We start from the raw sequence: 17514 nt of genomic DNA, 5'->3' as shown, positions 1-17514 counted from the left end.
TGAATGGGCCCTGGCCAGGTCCATCTCTGATTTCCCAGAAAAAAATGGCCGAGTCCTGGTTTACAGCGGCGGAAGTATTTCCCATGAGGTTCAATCAGGGGCAAGCATACATCCTGATGTACACCTACCGTCTACATGTGATCAAGCACATCCCGTGCAGATGGGTCGAACACACTTGTTCAGGGGAGTGAAAACCTGTGGCTTGTTATCGCCCATAAACAGTAGCCTCCAGCACTTCAGAAACTAATTGTCCTTGGGCAAGGGGCTTGCAGATCAGAGGCATTTTGCTTCATAGCTTTCTAAGGCTTAGTAATTAAAATGTAATTTTGGCTCTCACAGAGGAGACAGAGACATCTTTTTACTGCTCTTCAGTGTACACCCAAAACACAAAGGAAAGACTTTTGCGGGGGGCAGTAAGTAGCAAAAAGGATATAGGTCCAAACGTATTAGCAAATTGCCACTCTGGAGTCTTTGGAGGGCCTGCCTTTGCCTCCTGGACTCCTGAGATAGGCTTCACTTCACTGTGGACCCTATAGGAGCACGCTCCAGGTCAAATTCAGTTCAAAGCTCTGCTTCGTCTGGGCTTTTGCTCTTGATGGTCCAGTGCAAGGAGATTGGATAACGTGGAGGGCATCCCTTACAGTCGGTGTCCTAGTGCTGCCCTGGCCCCCTCGCGGGTGAGCACAGGGTGGAAGCTGAGTTACAGTACACATTCAGTGTGGCACAGACGAAAGCATCCCTCTGCCTTCTTGTTCCTAGTCTGTAAGTAAACGAATGCGCTTCTCACAGTCCAGCTAGTGTCTTTTTTTTTTTTTTACTTTTTGTGTAGTTTTTGTGATGATTTTGCTTTTTTGGATTACCCTGGAGCTTAATACTGAACCAGTGCCCAGTGTTCTCTACACAAGAAACCTGTGATGTCCCTGGCACTGGCACATGCTTCATTCAGTTACGAATTAGTGTGCTGTTGGCTCCAAGTCCCCAGTTAATGACAGAATTATACACCTTCCCCAGTGTCCATGAAGCACCGGCTTCGGGAACCTCTGAGGACACTGAAGTCTGCCAGTGACTCAAGTGCCTAACAGAAAATAACGAAGTATTTCACATTGTGCCCAGACAGACCATCCCTAGTCACTCATTACACCTGTGACAGTGTCAGTGCTACATACATGCTGTGTAGGGAATAATGAGAGGGAACATACAGGTTTGATGCAGGCACTTTCTCTTTTTTCTGGTTTTAGTCTATAGTCAATTGAGTTAACAAATACAAAACCTGTAAGTTGGAGGCCAAACTGTCCATACATAACTGTCTTAAATAAGAGAGCATGTACGACCAGGCCATGTGTTAATCAGTTGATGGAAATGTGACCCAGAAGAAGAGAGTTGGTCTTTGTTTGCACAGCTCCTGGAGGAACAGACCTGACTGCAATAATGAAAATGGGTGTTAGAGGAAACTTCTCATTAGTAACGTGTTTTCCCCAGGGGTTAATGCACAGGGCCAGCAAGTATTTCTGAAGGATATCTGGCCAACTCGAGATGAGATCCAGGCGGTGGAGCGGCAGTATGTTATCCCTGGGATGTTCAAGGAGGTATATCAGAAAATAGAGGTGAGTCACATCACAGTGCACAAATGCGCCGTTCACTTTGTGTCATCACTGCCGCCCTGAGGCCAACAGGAGCAAGAACCAGAGAGAGACATTTATCTCTTCCTCTGACTGGGGCAGGGCTAGGGTTTCTCTGCTTCCATAACTCACCTTTCTACAAAACCCACTGATGCAGCTTGGGCCAGGGATGTGACACACGGCCTCAGTGACAGTCTTTAGGGCCATCTCCCTGGTAGTTCCACTCCCTTTTCAGACATCCTGGAATGTCACCTGTGCTGAAGACCATGGCGGTCACTGTATTTTGTCACCGCGTGCAGTCCGTTGATTGAATACCTCTCAAAAAAATCATCTGAATGTTAAAAAGTATTAAAACCATGATGTGTCAACTTGTTGAAATGAGAACAAAAAGTTGTACATTCTAAAATAGGAGAAAAGTCAGGCATGCTGGCGCACGCCTTTAATCCCAGCACAGCACTGGGAGGCAGAGGCAGGTGGATCTCTGGGAGTTGGAGACTGGTCCACATAGTGAGGCACTGTCTCAAAATAAATAAACGAATAAATAAATAAATGGGAGGAAATAACTGGGGTTGAGTCCCTTTTCCAAGCCTCAGTTACAGCCTTCCCTGCTGGCCAGGGTCTTCTGATGGGGGAGGCGGGTAGTTTGAAATGAGAACAAGACTGTAGGACAGGGGTCACGGCACAGAATTCTCTCACTGCCCCCTCCACAAGCTACTCACTGGGAAATAGTATCTAGAAGCTTTGTCAGCCATCTGATTGAGTATGTTTCTGCAAAGATCAAGTTAAGGGATCCATGAAAAAAATTCAAGCCAACTTAAATACACAGTGACTGTCATTTTGCTATCTAGCATCCGTGTGACCTGGAATAAATATATATATTCATTATCTATTGGCCCCATCATGGACTGGGGTGGGACTCACAAGGCTCCATCCCTTCCTGAGGAGCAATTGGCAATAATTAATGGTTGCTTGAGGAAGAGGAGTCGTTTCCTTTGATAGTGAAGTCAGTGGTAAGGTATCCAGTGATAAGTAAATCACCTGATCCATGTTCACACAAGCAATGCTAATTAAACTCAGCAGAGATAAAAAGGCATGAAAAAGAAGGGAGATTAGGTTGGAAGAAGGGAATGCAGTCAGAGTTGGAGGGGGACATGAGAGGGTAATGGGGGGTATGCCCTAGGACATTGTGTTCCTGTATATGACATCATAAAAAAGAATATGTATATATATATACCCATATATTGGAATATATGTAACTAAAACTTAGCAAGTTAAAAGCAAAAGCATTTTGTTTCTATGTGTGCAGAGCCAGTGGGAGCCTTGGCCTGCACAAGCAAAAGTCATCCCATCTGGGGTGACATCATCTGCTGAGAGCCACCCTGGGGATTGGACTGAGGTCCCCAATTCCCCCTGGCCCTTAGCTGGAGGCTTCCCTCAGCACTGCCTCCACGGCTCCTTCACGGTTGATCATGGTAGATAGTTACCATCAGAGCAACAGTAAGAAGGTGGCGTCTTCATGGAGGGGCTGCCTGCAGGGTTAGGGTCCTGCCTGTCTGCCAGGGCTTGCTTAAGAGTCCCGTCACTCAGCAAGACAAACAAACCAGGAACCGCTTAGTGTGTGGCTTAGAATCAAAGTGGCTTTTAGTAGCCCTCTTTTGGATGTTTTGCATTGTGTACCAAGTTTTTCCTGGCCTGGAATGTGACTGATCCCCTTTTTATTTGAGACGGTAAACAAAAGCTGGAACGCTCTAGCAGCCCCATCAGAGAAGCTGTACGCCTGGGACCCCAAGTCTACATACATTAAGTCACCGCCGTTCTTCGAAAACTTGGTATGATATTTCACTGTGCTTGGTGTCATGTATTTTTAAATTGTATTTATTGTTGTGCATCTGTGATGTTCGTGTGTGAGCATGGGCACAGGTGTGCCATGACGCAGGTGTGGACGTCAGAATACAGAAGACAATTTTTGCTGAGTCCTCTCCCTCCACAGTGAGGTCCAGGACCAGACTCAGGTTACCAGGCTTGGTGTTGGTGGCAAGAACACTTATCTGGAGCTGTCTTACTGGCTAACATGTTTTTGTTTTAATTGTGTATGAGTAGTTTGCTTGCATGTGTGTCTGTGTACCACGTGTGTACAGTGTGTGTGAGGGAGTGTAGAAGGTGTCTGAGTTTACACAGTTGTGAGCCACCATTTGGAAATTGAAGACCGGTTGGTGCTCCTGACCTCTGAGCCGTCGATCCAGCCCCTGGCTTTTTATTTTTAACATAAGTGCTTTGAAAGCTGTTTTTCCTTGTACAATCTTACCCCACAGCCTTGTGCTGGCTGCCCATCACAGTCAAATCTTTGCATCCTCAAGCAGATAATGCCGGGGATGTTGTGGGAGGGCACTGTTTCTCTGGCCAGAGGTTCTGTGTGACTGTGCAGAGACATTCCAGTGAGTAGACACCACCTAGATGAAGACCAGCTAAGGTCTGCGGGACTGGTCCAGGAGAATATCCAGGACTTGCCATATTTATTTAAATCTTATACTGCATGCTGGATTGCTGTGGAGAGGGTGGGAGGAGAAGTCAGAATCCCAGCCGTCCTTGACATCTAAAGAAATGCATGCAGCTGCAGAAGGATGTCCTTGCAGCTGCATTCCCATGGCCTTTGAGGGTCGGTGCCGGCACTTGACCTTCTCTCCAAGGTTCAGATGCGAATGTTTACTTACTCTAATCGTCAGCATCGTGGCTGTAAGCCGGTAAACTAGAAGTGTCCATGCATTGATGCAGAGCTCTCAGTCTGCTCCACCTGGTTGAGCTCACCTGGTGATCTGTCTGGAAAACCTGGCAAATGCTAGCTTGTGTATTCTTCTGTAGACTTTAGGTCTCCAGCCACCCAAGTCTATAGTGGACGCCTATGTGCTACTAAACTTAGGAGATTCCGTGACAACAGACCACATCTCTCCGGCGGGGAACATTGCAAGAAACAGTCCTGCTGCTCGCTACTTGACCAACAGAGGGTAAGTGTGGGTGAGACAGAAAGACTTGGAGCCAGAGGGAGGAAACACGGTGAATCTGGCATTTCTTTTCGCACGATGCCTTTGGGATCACACTGTTTTCTTTCTTTACTGAGTTTCTTTTCCTGCTTTTGTTGCCTAGTTAGCACCGTAGGAGAGCTCATGAATCACAAGTGTCCAGGAGTGACAGCTTCCTAAGCAAATGTATGCCCTAGGCTCGGTGTCAGCCCTGTCCCAGTGCACGGCAGAGCCTGTGTGAGGCCCAGCAGTGGTATAACCGGGCATTCATTACCGTGCCCTGCTGACACAGTGTGGACAGAGCCGCCCCCAGACTGTGCCTCACTCCCCACTCAGCCCCATTCATGCCAGTGTCGGAGGCACATCAGCATCGCCCGCTGCCAGCTGAGTACAGACGATGGGTTGGGGCCCCAGGTCTGATGAGACTCAAAAATTCCTCATTTCTGTCCACCCTTTTGAATCAGTTCCCTTGGAGAGAGGACTTGGAGCAAACTTGAGAAGCAGAGCAAATTTTCTCAGGGGGTGATTGGCTTGACATAGGAGCTCTTTCGGAAAATGAGTGCAAGCATATAATGTCCCCCTACTCCCAATGCACAAACCTGAAACGTTTTGAATAGGATTTCAGAGGTTCTGAGGCATATAGGTCTAATTATTTAGTAGTGTTAACATTCACCCCGCTATTGTAAATAGCAGGCCAGTGAACTGGCTACTGTGCCTGTTGGAACAAGCTGTCCTCGGCATCACAAAGTTCCTCCCATTGGTTCTCACGCATAAGATACAGGAACAGACATTGCTCTTGTGCCTCTAGCCCTGCCGTGATTCTTTCCTCTGGAAAGTTGTGTGTTATTTGCCACTGTGTTGCTTCCTTTTGCCTTGAGGCCCTGATTATTCAGGGACAAATTCAGGCCTACTTATGGTTAGTTTATGGAACATATTTAGTTGTCTCCATTCTCCGATCCATCTGACTGGCCTCCCTGTTTCATCTTACATGGAGCTGTGTGAGCTTCCTGCTGAGTTAAGAGGATAAACGCCTTGTAGAATTCTTCTAATTTTCTATCCAGATCTGAAAGACTCTTGAGTTGGCCCTGGAGAGTGCTGATTCCTGCCCTTCTCCGCCCCCGGCTCTCCAGTTGAAGCTTTGGCAGTAGCTGGCAGATTCAGTAACATGTTGGGTTTATGGCATTTTCTCGTCTGTGTGTAAGCTACGTTTTCTTTACTCACATCAGTAAAGAGCTCTGCCTGCTTCTGTTACTAGCCTGACGCCACGAGAATTCAACTCTTATGGCTCCCGCCGAGGAAATGACGCCATCATGGCACGGGGAACATTTGCAAACATTCGCTTACTGAACAAGTTTCTGAACAAACAGGCACCTCAGACTGTACATTTTCCTTCAGGAGAAAGTGTGAGTACAGCCTCTCTTCCTTTAAAAACCACTGTCTGTCAGACTTAGGAGCCTGGCTCTTCACAGCTGCAGCCTATCTGACTAACTACAGTTCTTGCTAGGCGTCCATTGGTGTGCCATTTATCATGATGGAGATTACAGCCTCTTGTTGCTTAGTAGTTGGGTACCGTGGTTCAACTAAGTCTCCTTTCATGGAAGTTGTGCTCAAAGAAATCTCTCAGTGTAATTTCATATATACTATAAGTACTTGAAGACTAAATTCCAGATTATTCAGGGTATTTATCAAGATCTGTGGTATGTCCCCACTGGTATTTGTTTTAATCTACTGCATCTGAAGCAAAAGGAAAAACCATGGTGGCCCTTTGAGGTCTGCCCAGTGCTGAAGGAGTTTTTTGAGGCTAGTGTGTATGCTGGAGTTGTTTATTCCTGGATGTGGGTGTGTGAGGTAGACTCTGTACTCAGAGCCTCCTGAGTTGGGGTCCTAGTACCAGTTATTTACCTCTCTGGGACTTCCTACAAATTTTTGACCTAGAAATAACACCAGCCATACGTGGCTCAAGGCTTAAAACAAAATGGGATGGACAGTAAGATCTGGGACAGTAGCACATTTGCAGATCCCCAAGGAGTATGGCCTGCCAGCTGCCTTCTTTTTTCTTTTCTTTAATTAAAATAGATTGTTTTTCATACAGCATATCCTGATTACAATTCCCCAACAACAACTTCTGAATTCCCAGTGCCCCTCCCATCCAGATCCACAAAACAAGCACATCAGAATAGAACAAAACACACAAAGAGGCCAAGCATTGGTAGCACCTTTAGTCCCTGCACTTGGGAGGCAGAGACAGGCAGATCTGTGAGTTCCAGGACAGCCTGGTCTACAGAGTTAGTTCCAGGACAGCCAGGGGCACACAGAGAAACCCTGTCTCAAAAAGCAAACAAAGAGAAGAAAAATCACAACAAACACATATAAGTACAGAGATGCACACATTTGTGCTCACACGGATCCAGCCCAGGCCAACTTGACACAAAATAATCCCATCTCTGCCATTGTGGCCATTTGTTCATGGGCCCACTGGGCATTGACAGGGATAGCTGAGGAAAGAGACTGACTATCCACAAAACAGGTCATGCTGTCTACTTAATTACTGAAATCTTTCTCAGATGAGGTTACCTTTTGATGAACATTCGTATGGACACAAGTATCTTCACATACTTTGCCCATTTTGGAGAGATCTATTCACATACTTCTTCCCTGATGTCTTTCTCACCAATTTTCATCATGTCCTTTCCAAGTCCCTGACCATCCAGCCAGTCCATTGGCTACTGCCCATGAATCAGTGAACAATTGCACATTTGGCCATTTCTCCTACCAAACGGTATGACTATATGTACTGTGAAGATTTTCCCTTCCCTGGTGTTTTTCATGGTTGTCTCAAAAGGGGTACTAGTGCTGTAGCTGTCCACTTCTGGGTGGTGTCTGCATGACATGCAGAACCATCAATAAACCAGGGAGAGAAGGGAGGGAGGGAGGGAGGGAGGGAGGAAGGAAGGAAAGAAGGAAGGAAGGAAGGAAGGAAGGAAGGAAGGAAGGAAAACAATCATCACCACAAAACAAGTTTTTGTAGCAATAACAATCACAAGCCAAGATCTTTGTTCATTAAAGAAAAAGACGAAGAAAGCATTAAAATATTCAAAGGCAAGGCTAATCTCTTTGGAAAACCTCTGGGAATATAGAAGAGGGACTGAACTCACACAGCGTAGCATCTGATTCCTGGGAGGACCTCCAAACAAAATGGGAGCTGGAGAGAAGGCTCAGCAGTCTGAGGCTGGCTGCTGCAGAGGGTGTTCCCAGCGCCCCCATCAGGCTGCTCACCGCCACCTGCAACAGCAGTTCCTGGGACCTGAAGCCTCTTGGCTGCCACAGGCAGCTCTACGAAGATGGTATACATACATTTGGGCCCATACACACAAATTAAATACATCTTTTAAGAGAGAGACAGAAAGGAAATTACCAAATTACTTAAACAACACAAGGAATATGCTTTGAAAAGGCCCAGTGAACACTAGCCACATGATTGCCAAGTCATAACATTTGAAATTAAGAAAAATAGAAATTAGGAAAAGCCGTACAAACACAGGAACTACAGTAACTGGAGCTGCTTCCCTGGGGGATTCTGAGCGCTACAATCTTGAAAGCACTTTTCGAGACACAAACTCTGCTAATTCACATAGCTAGCAAGCACTGTGGTGGCAGGTAGGTTATCTGCTTCTGATCCAGCCTGTTGGCTTGGGCAAGGGAAGGCACTTCCTGTAGTGTAGCAGTTTCCATATCCATGAGTTCTGACTAACCAAGACATAGAAACTTTCCAGATTCAGGTGGTAACAAATGAAATGACCCCCAGCCCCACCACCCACCCACCAGCATATAAACATGTTTAGTTAAAGACCATTTTAGAGCTTAACTAACGTCTTGTTGAGCTCCTTCAATTAACTCCCTTTTAGGACCTTTATTTTCTGATCTGCTTATCTGTGGACAAATAATTGTTCTTCAGTCACCAGTGATCCAGCTATCGGATGTCTGGGGAATTCTCAGCTCAGCAGAATATCTTGTGAGAAGCAAATTTGTTTGTGGAAGATGTTTTTCGTTTATTAAATTAGCTGACCCTGCCTGGCCTGTTGCTTCATGTTCCATGCATACTGCTGCTGCCTCTGTCTTGGCCTGCACATTAGAGGGGCAAGGAGACTGCATTTGATATCATTTCTAAACATACCATCTCCCGTTTTACTACCTCTACTGGGCCTCTAGTATTGGGCCAGAACCCAGACTTCATGGTGCTTTATCTTTTAAGTTTCAAATGGTTACTCAGTGCAAGAGAAGGAAAAGAAAATGGAATGTAGTTCCCTTTTTTCATCTGATGCCCTAGGATTTGAATTTATAAAACTGCACAGCAGTTACATTTGAGTCAGAAGTAAGTTCAATTTGGTGGAAATGAGCAGAAGAGTTAACTGGGGACTTACAGACCAAGCCCATGGCCAGAATTTTAGTTTTTCATCGATTTAACTGTGTTTCTTCTTCCTCAGCTTGACGTGTTCGATGCTGCTGAGCGGTACCAGCAAGCTGGACTTCCCCTGATTGTTCTGGCTGGCAAAGAGTACGGTTCGGGCAGCTCCCGAGACTGGGCAGCCAAGGGCCCCTTCCTGCTGGTGTGTATGGGGCAGAGGCTTCCTGTGGGAGCGGGGAAGGTGCTTGGGAAGAAATGCTGTGGCTTTGTGTCTAAAACATTAGGGGAGAGCAGATTGTGCAAAGCCTGTGATATTCACCCAGCCTGCTTGTCTGGATCTAGACTCCTTCCGCTCAAAGGGAAACAGTCCAAGGAGAGCTGGCTCCCGAGACTGGCACCATCGACTCTGTGGGTATCTGTAGTTAACTTTGAAGGAAGTCTGTGATACTCACCCAGCCTGCTTCTCCTTCTGCTCAAAGGGCATCAATTCAAAGGAGAGCTGGCTCCCGAGACTGGCAGCCATCAGCTCTGTAGGTATCTGTAGTTAGCTTTGGAGGAAAGCCTGTGAGGGCTAGCACATTCAGAAATATATATTCAGCTATCTTTTTTTTAATATGTAGAAAAAATTGCATGGCTTTCATAATTGTCACCCTCTAGAGGCAGTGAACCTGGGAGAATAAGCCAATAAATGAGGGGGACTGAAGCCTCACGCAATAGCCAACTTTATTCAGAGCCTCAGACAATTTATACTGTGGTAAGAAAGATCACATGAGTTCAAGCTGTGTACAGTCACAAAGACAAGCTGTATGTGGCAAAACCATAGAGATTATAAAGGATAATTTAAACATTTAATTGACTTGAATAACAACAGCAAGCAATAATGAGTAATCTGAAATAAACTCACTCTTATCTGCTACACCGGGGAGGAGCACAGAACACATTCCGAGAGCAATTCCATGTTTTAAAGAAACTGAGGTCACAAGACTCTGGTTTCTTGGAGTGTTCACAGGCACTCAGAACTCTCACATGACTCCAGGTTCCGACACATGGTTTATTAAGACTGTTGTCCTCGGCGGATGTAAGGAGTGCACTGCAAACCGTAAGGGGGCAGTAAGGAGCTGGGCTCCTTTAGAAGTGGGTTAAAGCAAGAGCAGGCGCTTTTATTCGAAATCCTATGTATTTAGTATGTCACCGGAGCGGAGTATACACAGGTGCATGCACATGAGAGCACATGCAGCCACAGTGAGAGGAAGGATGACTTGTGCTGATTCTAGCCTTGTGGGACCTAAGTCTTGATGGCAAACACCTTTACCCGCTGAGCGCTCTCGCCAGCAGGCTAGAAGGCAAGTGATGCTGACAGATCGCTGGTGGGTCGTGGGCAATCAGATCAGACCCACTACCAAGTTAATTGTGAGTAGAAGACGGCGTTTTAGGTGAAAGTGACTAGCAGGTACTTAGAATCTGGCTGTGAGAATTTCTGAAGAATTTGTAAGTTTTTGTGTATCTCCTAAAGAAAAAAATGGAGCTGTCTCCAAACTTCTCTTTTGGCACATCAGGGGATCAAAGCTGTCCTGGCAGAGAGCTACGAGCGAATTCACCGCAGTAACCTGGTCGGAATGGGGGTGATCCCCCTTGAGTATCTCCCCGGTGAAACTGCAGACTCTCTGGGACTCACGGGGCAAGAACGGTATACTATCAACATTCCTGAAAACCTTAAGCCGCGCATGAAGGTTCAAATAAAGGTAAGCAGAGCTTCTGCAGGCAGGAGGAAGAAATTAGTGGAGGGAGGGGAGTTAACTGGGGGTGACACTAGATATGAAGCCTACTGGTACTGTCCACCTTCCTCACGGCATACGGTAATACCTGCTGATTTTTTTTTTTTTGAGACAGGGTTTCTCTGTAGCTTTGGAGCCTATCCTGGCACTCACTCTGTAAACCAGGCTGGCCTCAAACTCATAGATCCACTGCCTCCGGGATTAAAGTCGTGCGCCGCCACCACCTGGCATCATATTTGTCTTAATTCATAGTGTTTATCAGTCCGTTTTGAACTCCTGTCCCCAACCAGCCCCCTTCTCTCAGTCTCTTTCACCCTGAAGAATAGTGATGAAAGTTCAGAGGTGATACTTTCCTGGTATCCAAAATTTTCCTTTTTTTTTTTTTAATGAAAATATGATCAGCAGATCCTTCGTGCACTCCTTCCGCAAACCTCATCCTTTAACTAGCCCCAGGGTTGTGTTTTAAGGGAGAAATGTCCCTTAGTCTCCAGCCCTTGAACTCTTGGTAACCAGTGGTGGTGGTGATGTGGGGGGGGGGGGGGGTTCAGTTGTGGCCTTGAGGAGGTGTGTCACTGGGGCCGGGTTTGAGAGTGCAGAGTCACCATCACAATTCCCGCCCTCTGCTTTCCACTGTGGGTGAGGAGGTGAGCTCTCAGCTTCCTGCTCCTCAGCCTCCTGCCATCTGCTGTCATGCCTTCCACCCTGATGCCTTCCCCCCCTGGAGCCACAAACCCTTCCTTCTCTAAGGCGCTTTGTCTCAGCAGTTTACACAGCAGCAGGAAGAAACTAACAGAGGTGATAACACATCCTTAGTGGAGGCAAAAATAGAGTGCCCAGCCCCAGAGTCCCAGGGGGACTTAGCACTACAGAGGCAGCTGCTGGGGTCCCAGGATGAGCCCAGTGAGCAGCTGGATGAGCTACCAAAGGAGCAACCTCAGTGGTCCCTGCTGCCCAGAGCACATCCAGAAAAGACTAGGAGAAAGCCTCACAGTGTGGCTCACCGCAGCTGTCCTGGGAGGCCGCCTTGTTCCCAGGGCCTCTCACCCACAGCATTAATTCTGCAGCTTGTCAACTTTCAGTGGGCACATGAATCCCCGGGGGTCTTGTTGAAATGCGCATGCTGATGCAGTAGGTCTGGCTGAGTGTAGAAAAGACCCGTCCTATGCTGCTGGTCCTGCTGCCATGTGGGCCACACTCTAACTGAGGCTCGTGGGCAGCCAAGTGGAGTCTCCTGATTCAGCAACTCTGTGCCTCTTTGTCTTTGTAGCTGGACACTGGGAAGACCTTCCAGGCCGTGATGAGGTTCGACACTGACGTAGAACTCACTTACTTCCATAATGGAGGCATCCTGAACTACATGATCCGCAAGATGGCCCAGTAGGTACTGGCCTCTCAGGAGACCCACCGTTGGTGCTAGACCCAACGAGGTACCAGGCCCCAGCTGGCGGAGGCCTGGTAACGCAGTCACCTCTACCTCTAGGGAGGGGCTGCCAAGATGAGCAAGGGGGCACTGCCATTCCTGGAGACACAGCCAGGAGTTTCTACATTCTTGATTGTTAATCTCTTCATGTTTTTCTATAATTTAAAATCTAGAATCATGGGAAGGTCGGTAATACCAAGAAGAAAACTACCTTGTCTTTAAGATACTGATCATTGGACATTGATTTTCACCCTGACTAATCTTCAACTGAACACTAACCAATATTCTCAAACAGGTCTCTTACCCTTTGTATTGTTCTTCTCTGTTCTCTGCTCAGTGAAACCTTCCGCAGAGAACCTGTTCCTCTGTACATTACACCAGTGTTAACTGACATAGCAAGAACTTCATTATGTTCAAATCATAGCAGTGACGTCATCCTCTCCTTCTAGATGAGCCAAGACCTGGTGGATAGGTCAACCATCAAAAGTATGTGATTTATGTACCTTCCAATCAGCATGAGAGAGATCACCTTTTACCATTTTCAACATTTGTTGAGAGGGCGCCTTTGTTTGACAGTAACTGGGAGAGAGACGGGATTTCTAATTTGGATAAGATTAAATATATTTTCATGAAAATGTGTTGCCTTTGGAATTGAGTTCTGTTGGGAATGTGACCACAGTGCTGTGATGCTGAAAGCCATGTGAGCCCTGAAAGGCCTTCATGTCTGCTGTTTCTATCACTGCATCAGAACAACAGACAGAGGGGACCTCCAGGAGCCAGTGTGTCAGCTGAAAGGCCTTCCTGTCTGCTGTTTCTATCACTGCATCAGAACAACAGACAGAGGGGACCTCCAGGAGCCAGTGTGTCAGCTGAAAGGCCCTGTCTGCTGTTTTTATCACTGTATCTGAACAACAGACAGAGGGGACCTCCAGGAGCCAGTGTGTGAGCTGAAAGGCCTTCCTGTCTGCTGTTTCTATCACTGCATCAGAACAACAGACAGAGGGGACCTCCAGGAGCCAGTGTGTCAGCTGAAAGGCCTTCCTGTCTGCTGTTTCTATCACTGTATCTGAACAACAGACAGAGGGGACCTCCAGGAGCCAGTGTGTGAGCTGTCTGTTTGAGCAGAGGACAAGAAAGGTCCTTCTACCCTGGTCACAGCAACAGATCTTGGTGACCTAAGATCTGTCCACTCATTTTCATAACTGGAATTATTTCATGGCATGCCTTGTTCTGCTGCCGTAACAAATGCCACAGACTATAAATCATCCATCTTTCGCGCACACACGCGCACACACACACCTTCTTTTCTCCCTGGAGGCTGGTTTGCTGCCACTCCCTTGGCTCTCACACTGTAAGCCTAGCTTCCTCCTCATATGAGAACTAGAGCTCAGGGTGTTACCTGAACCCTGAGACCAGCCAGCGCCTCTGTTAGGGATTAAAATTTCCATTGTGGCAGGGGCTGCCTTGTGTCTCTTTAAGTATTTTTTTTAATGAAAAGTAAAAATTATATTTACTTTGTACATGACTTTTTAAAATATGTAAGCATTGTAGAGTGACTAACTTTTTATAGTTACTTTTTGTGGTGAGAATACTTCCAAGAATATATTTTTGAAAGAATATGTGTTACAGGTATTAGCAGCAGTCACCTTGCTGTACCACAGAGCTCCTAAGCTCCTCCCTCCTGAATGAAGTCCTTCCATGGCGTCATATATGGCTTACAATACTTTCGCCCATGTCTTCCATAGCCGACTCTTCACTGCTTCCTTTTATTTTGATGCTCGTCTCAGCCCCTTGTAATTACTGCTGCATGCATATAACGATAGACATAGTGAGGTTGGGCAGTTATTTTTCTTTTGTGTGTGACTTTTTCATTTAGTGTAGTGTCCATAAGGTTCACCCATATTGCCACAGATAGTATATTTGCATGTACACACATGCACCTATTTACTTATTGATCCAGCCATGGATAGACACTAGACAATAGCAGATTTCATATCTTAGCTTTTGTGGATAATGCTGAAATGAATATTGGCACAGGTGTCTCTTCAACATACTGGTTTAACTCCTTTGGATGCATAACTAGAAGAGGAATTTCTGGGTCATAATAGTGTTCTTCTTGAGTTTCTAGAGGGCGCCACAGTGTCTTCACGTGGACATGGCCTCCAGGTGTGTACACACATCCCAATCCTCCACGCTCTTGCCAGCACTAACCTCTCATCTTGTTGGTAGTGACCATACTAATGGGTTGGAAGTGCTAACTCAGGGCTTTCTTTGCAGCTCCCTGATGACTAATGATGTTGAGTCTTTCCGTATACATGTTAGTCATTTTTGTGGCCTCTTTTGAAAAATGCCCAAATCTTTTGCCCATTTTTATTTCAATTATTTCATTTTGTTGTTGAATTTTAATGCCACATATTCTAGATAGTAGCTATTTATCAAATATATTCTCCTATTTTGTAGTTAATCTGACCCTTGCTATTTCCTTGGCTATAAAACTTTTAGTTTGAAGCAGTTTTATGGTCCTGTTTTCATTTTTGTTGCTGTTGTCTTTGAAGTTATGACCAGAAAAATTGTTACTATAACCAATGCCATGGCATTCCCCCTATGTGTTTAATCTAATATTTTTATGGAGTGAGATCTTATGCTTATGTCTTCAATCTATTTTTAGTTGTTGTTGTGTGTGTGTGTGTGTGTGTGTGTGTGTGTGTGTGTGTGTGTGTGTGTGTGTAAGATAAGGGTCCAACTTCATTCTTTTGCAAGTAGCCATCCATTTTTTCCAACAGCATTTATTAAAGAGACAACTCTTCTCAATGTGTGTTCTTGGCTTCCTTGTTGAGGTTTATTATTGGGGGTGGTTCTGTTCTTTTCCATTGGGTTATACATTGGGTTTCCCATATGTTTTTATGTTAGCCCCCTGCTATTTTCATTGCTATCTATGTCTTTGTAATATCTTTTGAAGTTAGATAACAGTAGTAACTCCAGTGTTGTTTTTATGCTCAGTATGCCTTTGACTGGAGGGAGTCTTTTGGTTTTATATACGTAATAAGGTTGCTTTTACATCTTGAAAAACATGATTGGGAAAAAAATAGCATTAGGAATTTCATAGGATTGCATTGAATCTGCAGATCATGGGGTTAGGACAGACAGGTTAATAGCTTTAATTCTTCCACTGCATGGAATTTAATTTCCTTAATTTCTCCTTTGACTCATTAGCTGTTGAGGAATATGATATGTATACGCTCTTTGCACATTTCTAAAAGGCCTCCAGATACCTGGAGTTGTGCTCACCAAGAGGCCTTCACGGGTCATGCGACACTGCAGGCTGTCTTAAAAATGAGTGACACTCTGGTCACATATAAAAACTTCCTCCCAAGTTTTGTATTTTAATGCCATCCTTGACATGTTTTTATATTGTGCATCTCTTAACAAATGGTTGTGACAGTTTGACATTTTAATAGTGTTGTCTTTAAACCTTTAGAGTGGAAGTAAATGGTAGTAAAGGGTTTATATACCAGACAGCAGAGTGCTCCATTGGGTGTCACATGCCAGACAGCAGAGTGCTCCATTGGGTGTCACATGCCAGACATCAATGTGCTCCATTGGGTGTTACATTCTACACAGCAGTGTTCTCAATTGGGTGTATACCTTCTTCCCCTGTGAGTTTTGTGCTTTTCTGTCTTTTCTCGTTTGTAACTTCAGATTGAAGTGCTGCCTGTGGCGTTTCCCGTGACAGGTCTGTTGGAGATGGCTCTTCATCGTATGTGGGGAAAGCCTTTATCCGTTCTTCATTTTAGAAGAACAGCTGTTCTAGGAACAATATTCTTGACTGGCAGTTTGGGAGGAGAAGGTGTTTGATCCTTGGTCTTCTCAGGCTCCAGAAATTTCTATGCTTAAGCTAGCCAGGCTGTGAGATTTTGTTGTAACAGCCTGTGTGGACTAAGACACTGGTTGTGAGGGAAGTTTCTTATGGCTTTGACTCTGGAATGTGGCCCTTTTAAGTCTATCTAAATGTATCCTCTGTTCTTTTTTTTTTTTTTCTTTTTTTTCTTTGGTTTTACGAGACAGGGTTTCTCTGTATTGTTTTGGAGGCTGTTGGTCCAGCGTGGCCTGGAACTCACAGAGATCCGCCTGCCTCTGCCTCCCAAGTGCTGGGATTAAAGGCATGCACCACCACTGCCCGGCTCTGTTCTTTTTGCTTTAGTATTTTTGGCCTGTGTCCTATGCTGGTCCAAACTAAGACTGTGCAATCTTTTACCAGAGTTCTGGTGCTGGCCCACGTACACTCCAACTGAAAGTATAGCTCTTGCTGGTTCCATCCCCTTCTTCCTCTTGAAAAGGGATGATAATTGCCTTTGTGTTTATGGTTTTCTAAGTCCTTTACTGCCTTATCCTTCCAATGAATAGACTTTCCCTGGCAACCAAAGTGAGTTAACTGGCAACTTTACTGAACACAGCAACAAAGTACATGTACATTTGAGGGGTGTGTGTGTGTGTGTGTGTGTGTGTGTACAATGTTTGTGCTACATAAAAAATACTATGTAAAGGAAAGATATGTAGTCATGTCAGTCTCAGGGTGTTAGAAACACAGCTCAGAGTTGATGGGGGATGACCTTTTGTATGCTGTGAATATATGCTTCCCTTATTGGTTGATGAATAATAAATCTGTTTCAGCCAGTAGGCAGGCAGGATTTAGCCAGGCAGGAAATCCAAACAGGGATAGAGGAAGATAGTAGGCAGCGTCAGAGAGATGCCATGTAGCTACTGGGAAGGTAAGATGCCCAGGCATTCTCTGGTAAGCCAGGACCTCATGGACATACATAGATTAATAGAAATGGGTTAATAACTAATAAAGAGCTAGGCAATAAGAAGCCTGAGCCATAGCCCAAACAATTTATAATTAATATTAGTCTCTGTGTGTTTGTTTGAAACTAAACTGCTAAAAGGGACCAGGCAAGACAGAAACTTCCATCTACACAAAGTGGGTTAGGCAAAAAAGGAAAACTAAATTGGCCTTTGTTGCTAAAAGGATAGTGACATCATGGCCTCAGGCTTAGATGGTTCTAGTGACTTAAACTCAGGCTCCTTACCCATCATCTCACATTCTCATGGCCTCTGAGATACGTCTATTTGTATTCTTCTGAGTCCCTCCATGGGTCAGGGTTATGGCTACCATCCTCTGTTTGATGTCAGTTAATCATTTGTCATCACAAACATTTGCCTCGGGCACAGACAGCAGGACTTTCTATTCATCCGTGAAGAACCTTAACTTTGGCACAGC

General features: G+C 45.4%; 1 protein-coding gene across 1 annotated transcript in view; it reads left to right on the top strand.

The window, feature by feature from the left end:
* Aco1 (aconitase 1) overlaps positions 1 to 12871 on the top strand; it is a 46297-nt gene extending 33426 nt beyond the window's left edge. The window contains exons 15-21 of the mRNA XM_005078868.4: positions 1480 to 1604; positions 3344 to 3448; positions 4479 to 4621; positions 5892 to 6039; positions 9121 to 9243; positions 10598 to 10783; positions 12084 to 12871. Of these exons, the coding sequence (XP_005078925.2) occupies positions 1480 to 1604; positions 3344 to 3448; positions 4479 to 4621; positions 5892 to 6039; positions 9121 to 9243; positions 10598 to 10783; positions 12084 to 12197 (944 nt within the window). The 3' untranslated portion in view covers positions 12198 to 12871. The remainder of the gene's footprint in view (positions 1 to 1479; positions 1605 to 3343; positions 3449 to 4478; positions 4622 to 5891; positions 6040 to 9120; positions 9244 to 10597; positions 10784 to 12083) is intronic.
* Positions 12872 to 17514: the final 4643 nt, after the last annotated feature.

Source organism: Mesocricetus auratus, unplaced genomic scaffold (genome assembly GCF_017639785.1).
Source record: "Mesocricetus auratus isolate SY011 unplaced genomic scaffold, BCM_Maur_2.0 Super-Scaffold_6730, whole genome shotgun sequence".
In the NCBI taxonomy this organism is placed as follows: domain Eukaryota; kingdom Metazoa; phylum Chordata; class Mammalia; order Rodentia; family Cricetidae; genus Mesocricetus; species Mesocricetus auratus.
The sequence above is the reverse complement of the archived record's forward strand: the minus strand, read 5'-3'. Positions and strand labels throughout refer to the sequence as shown.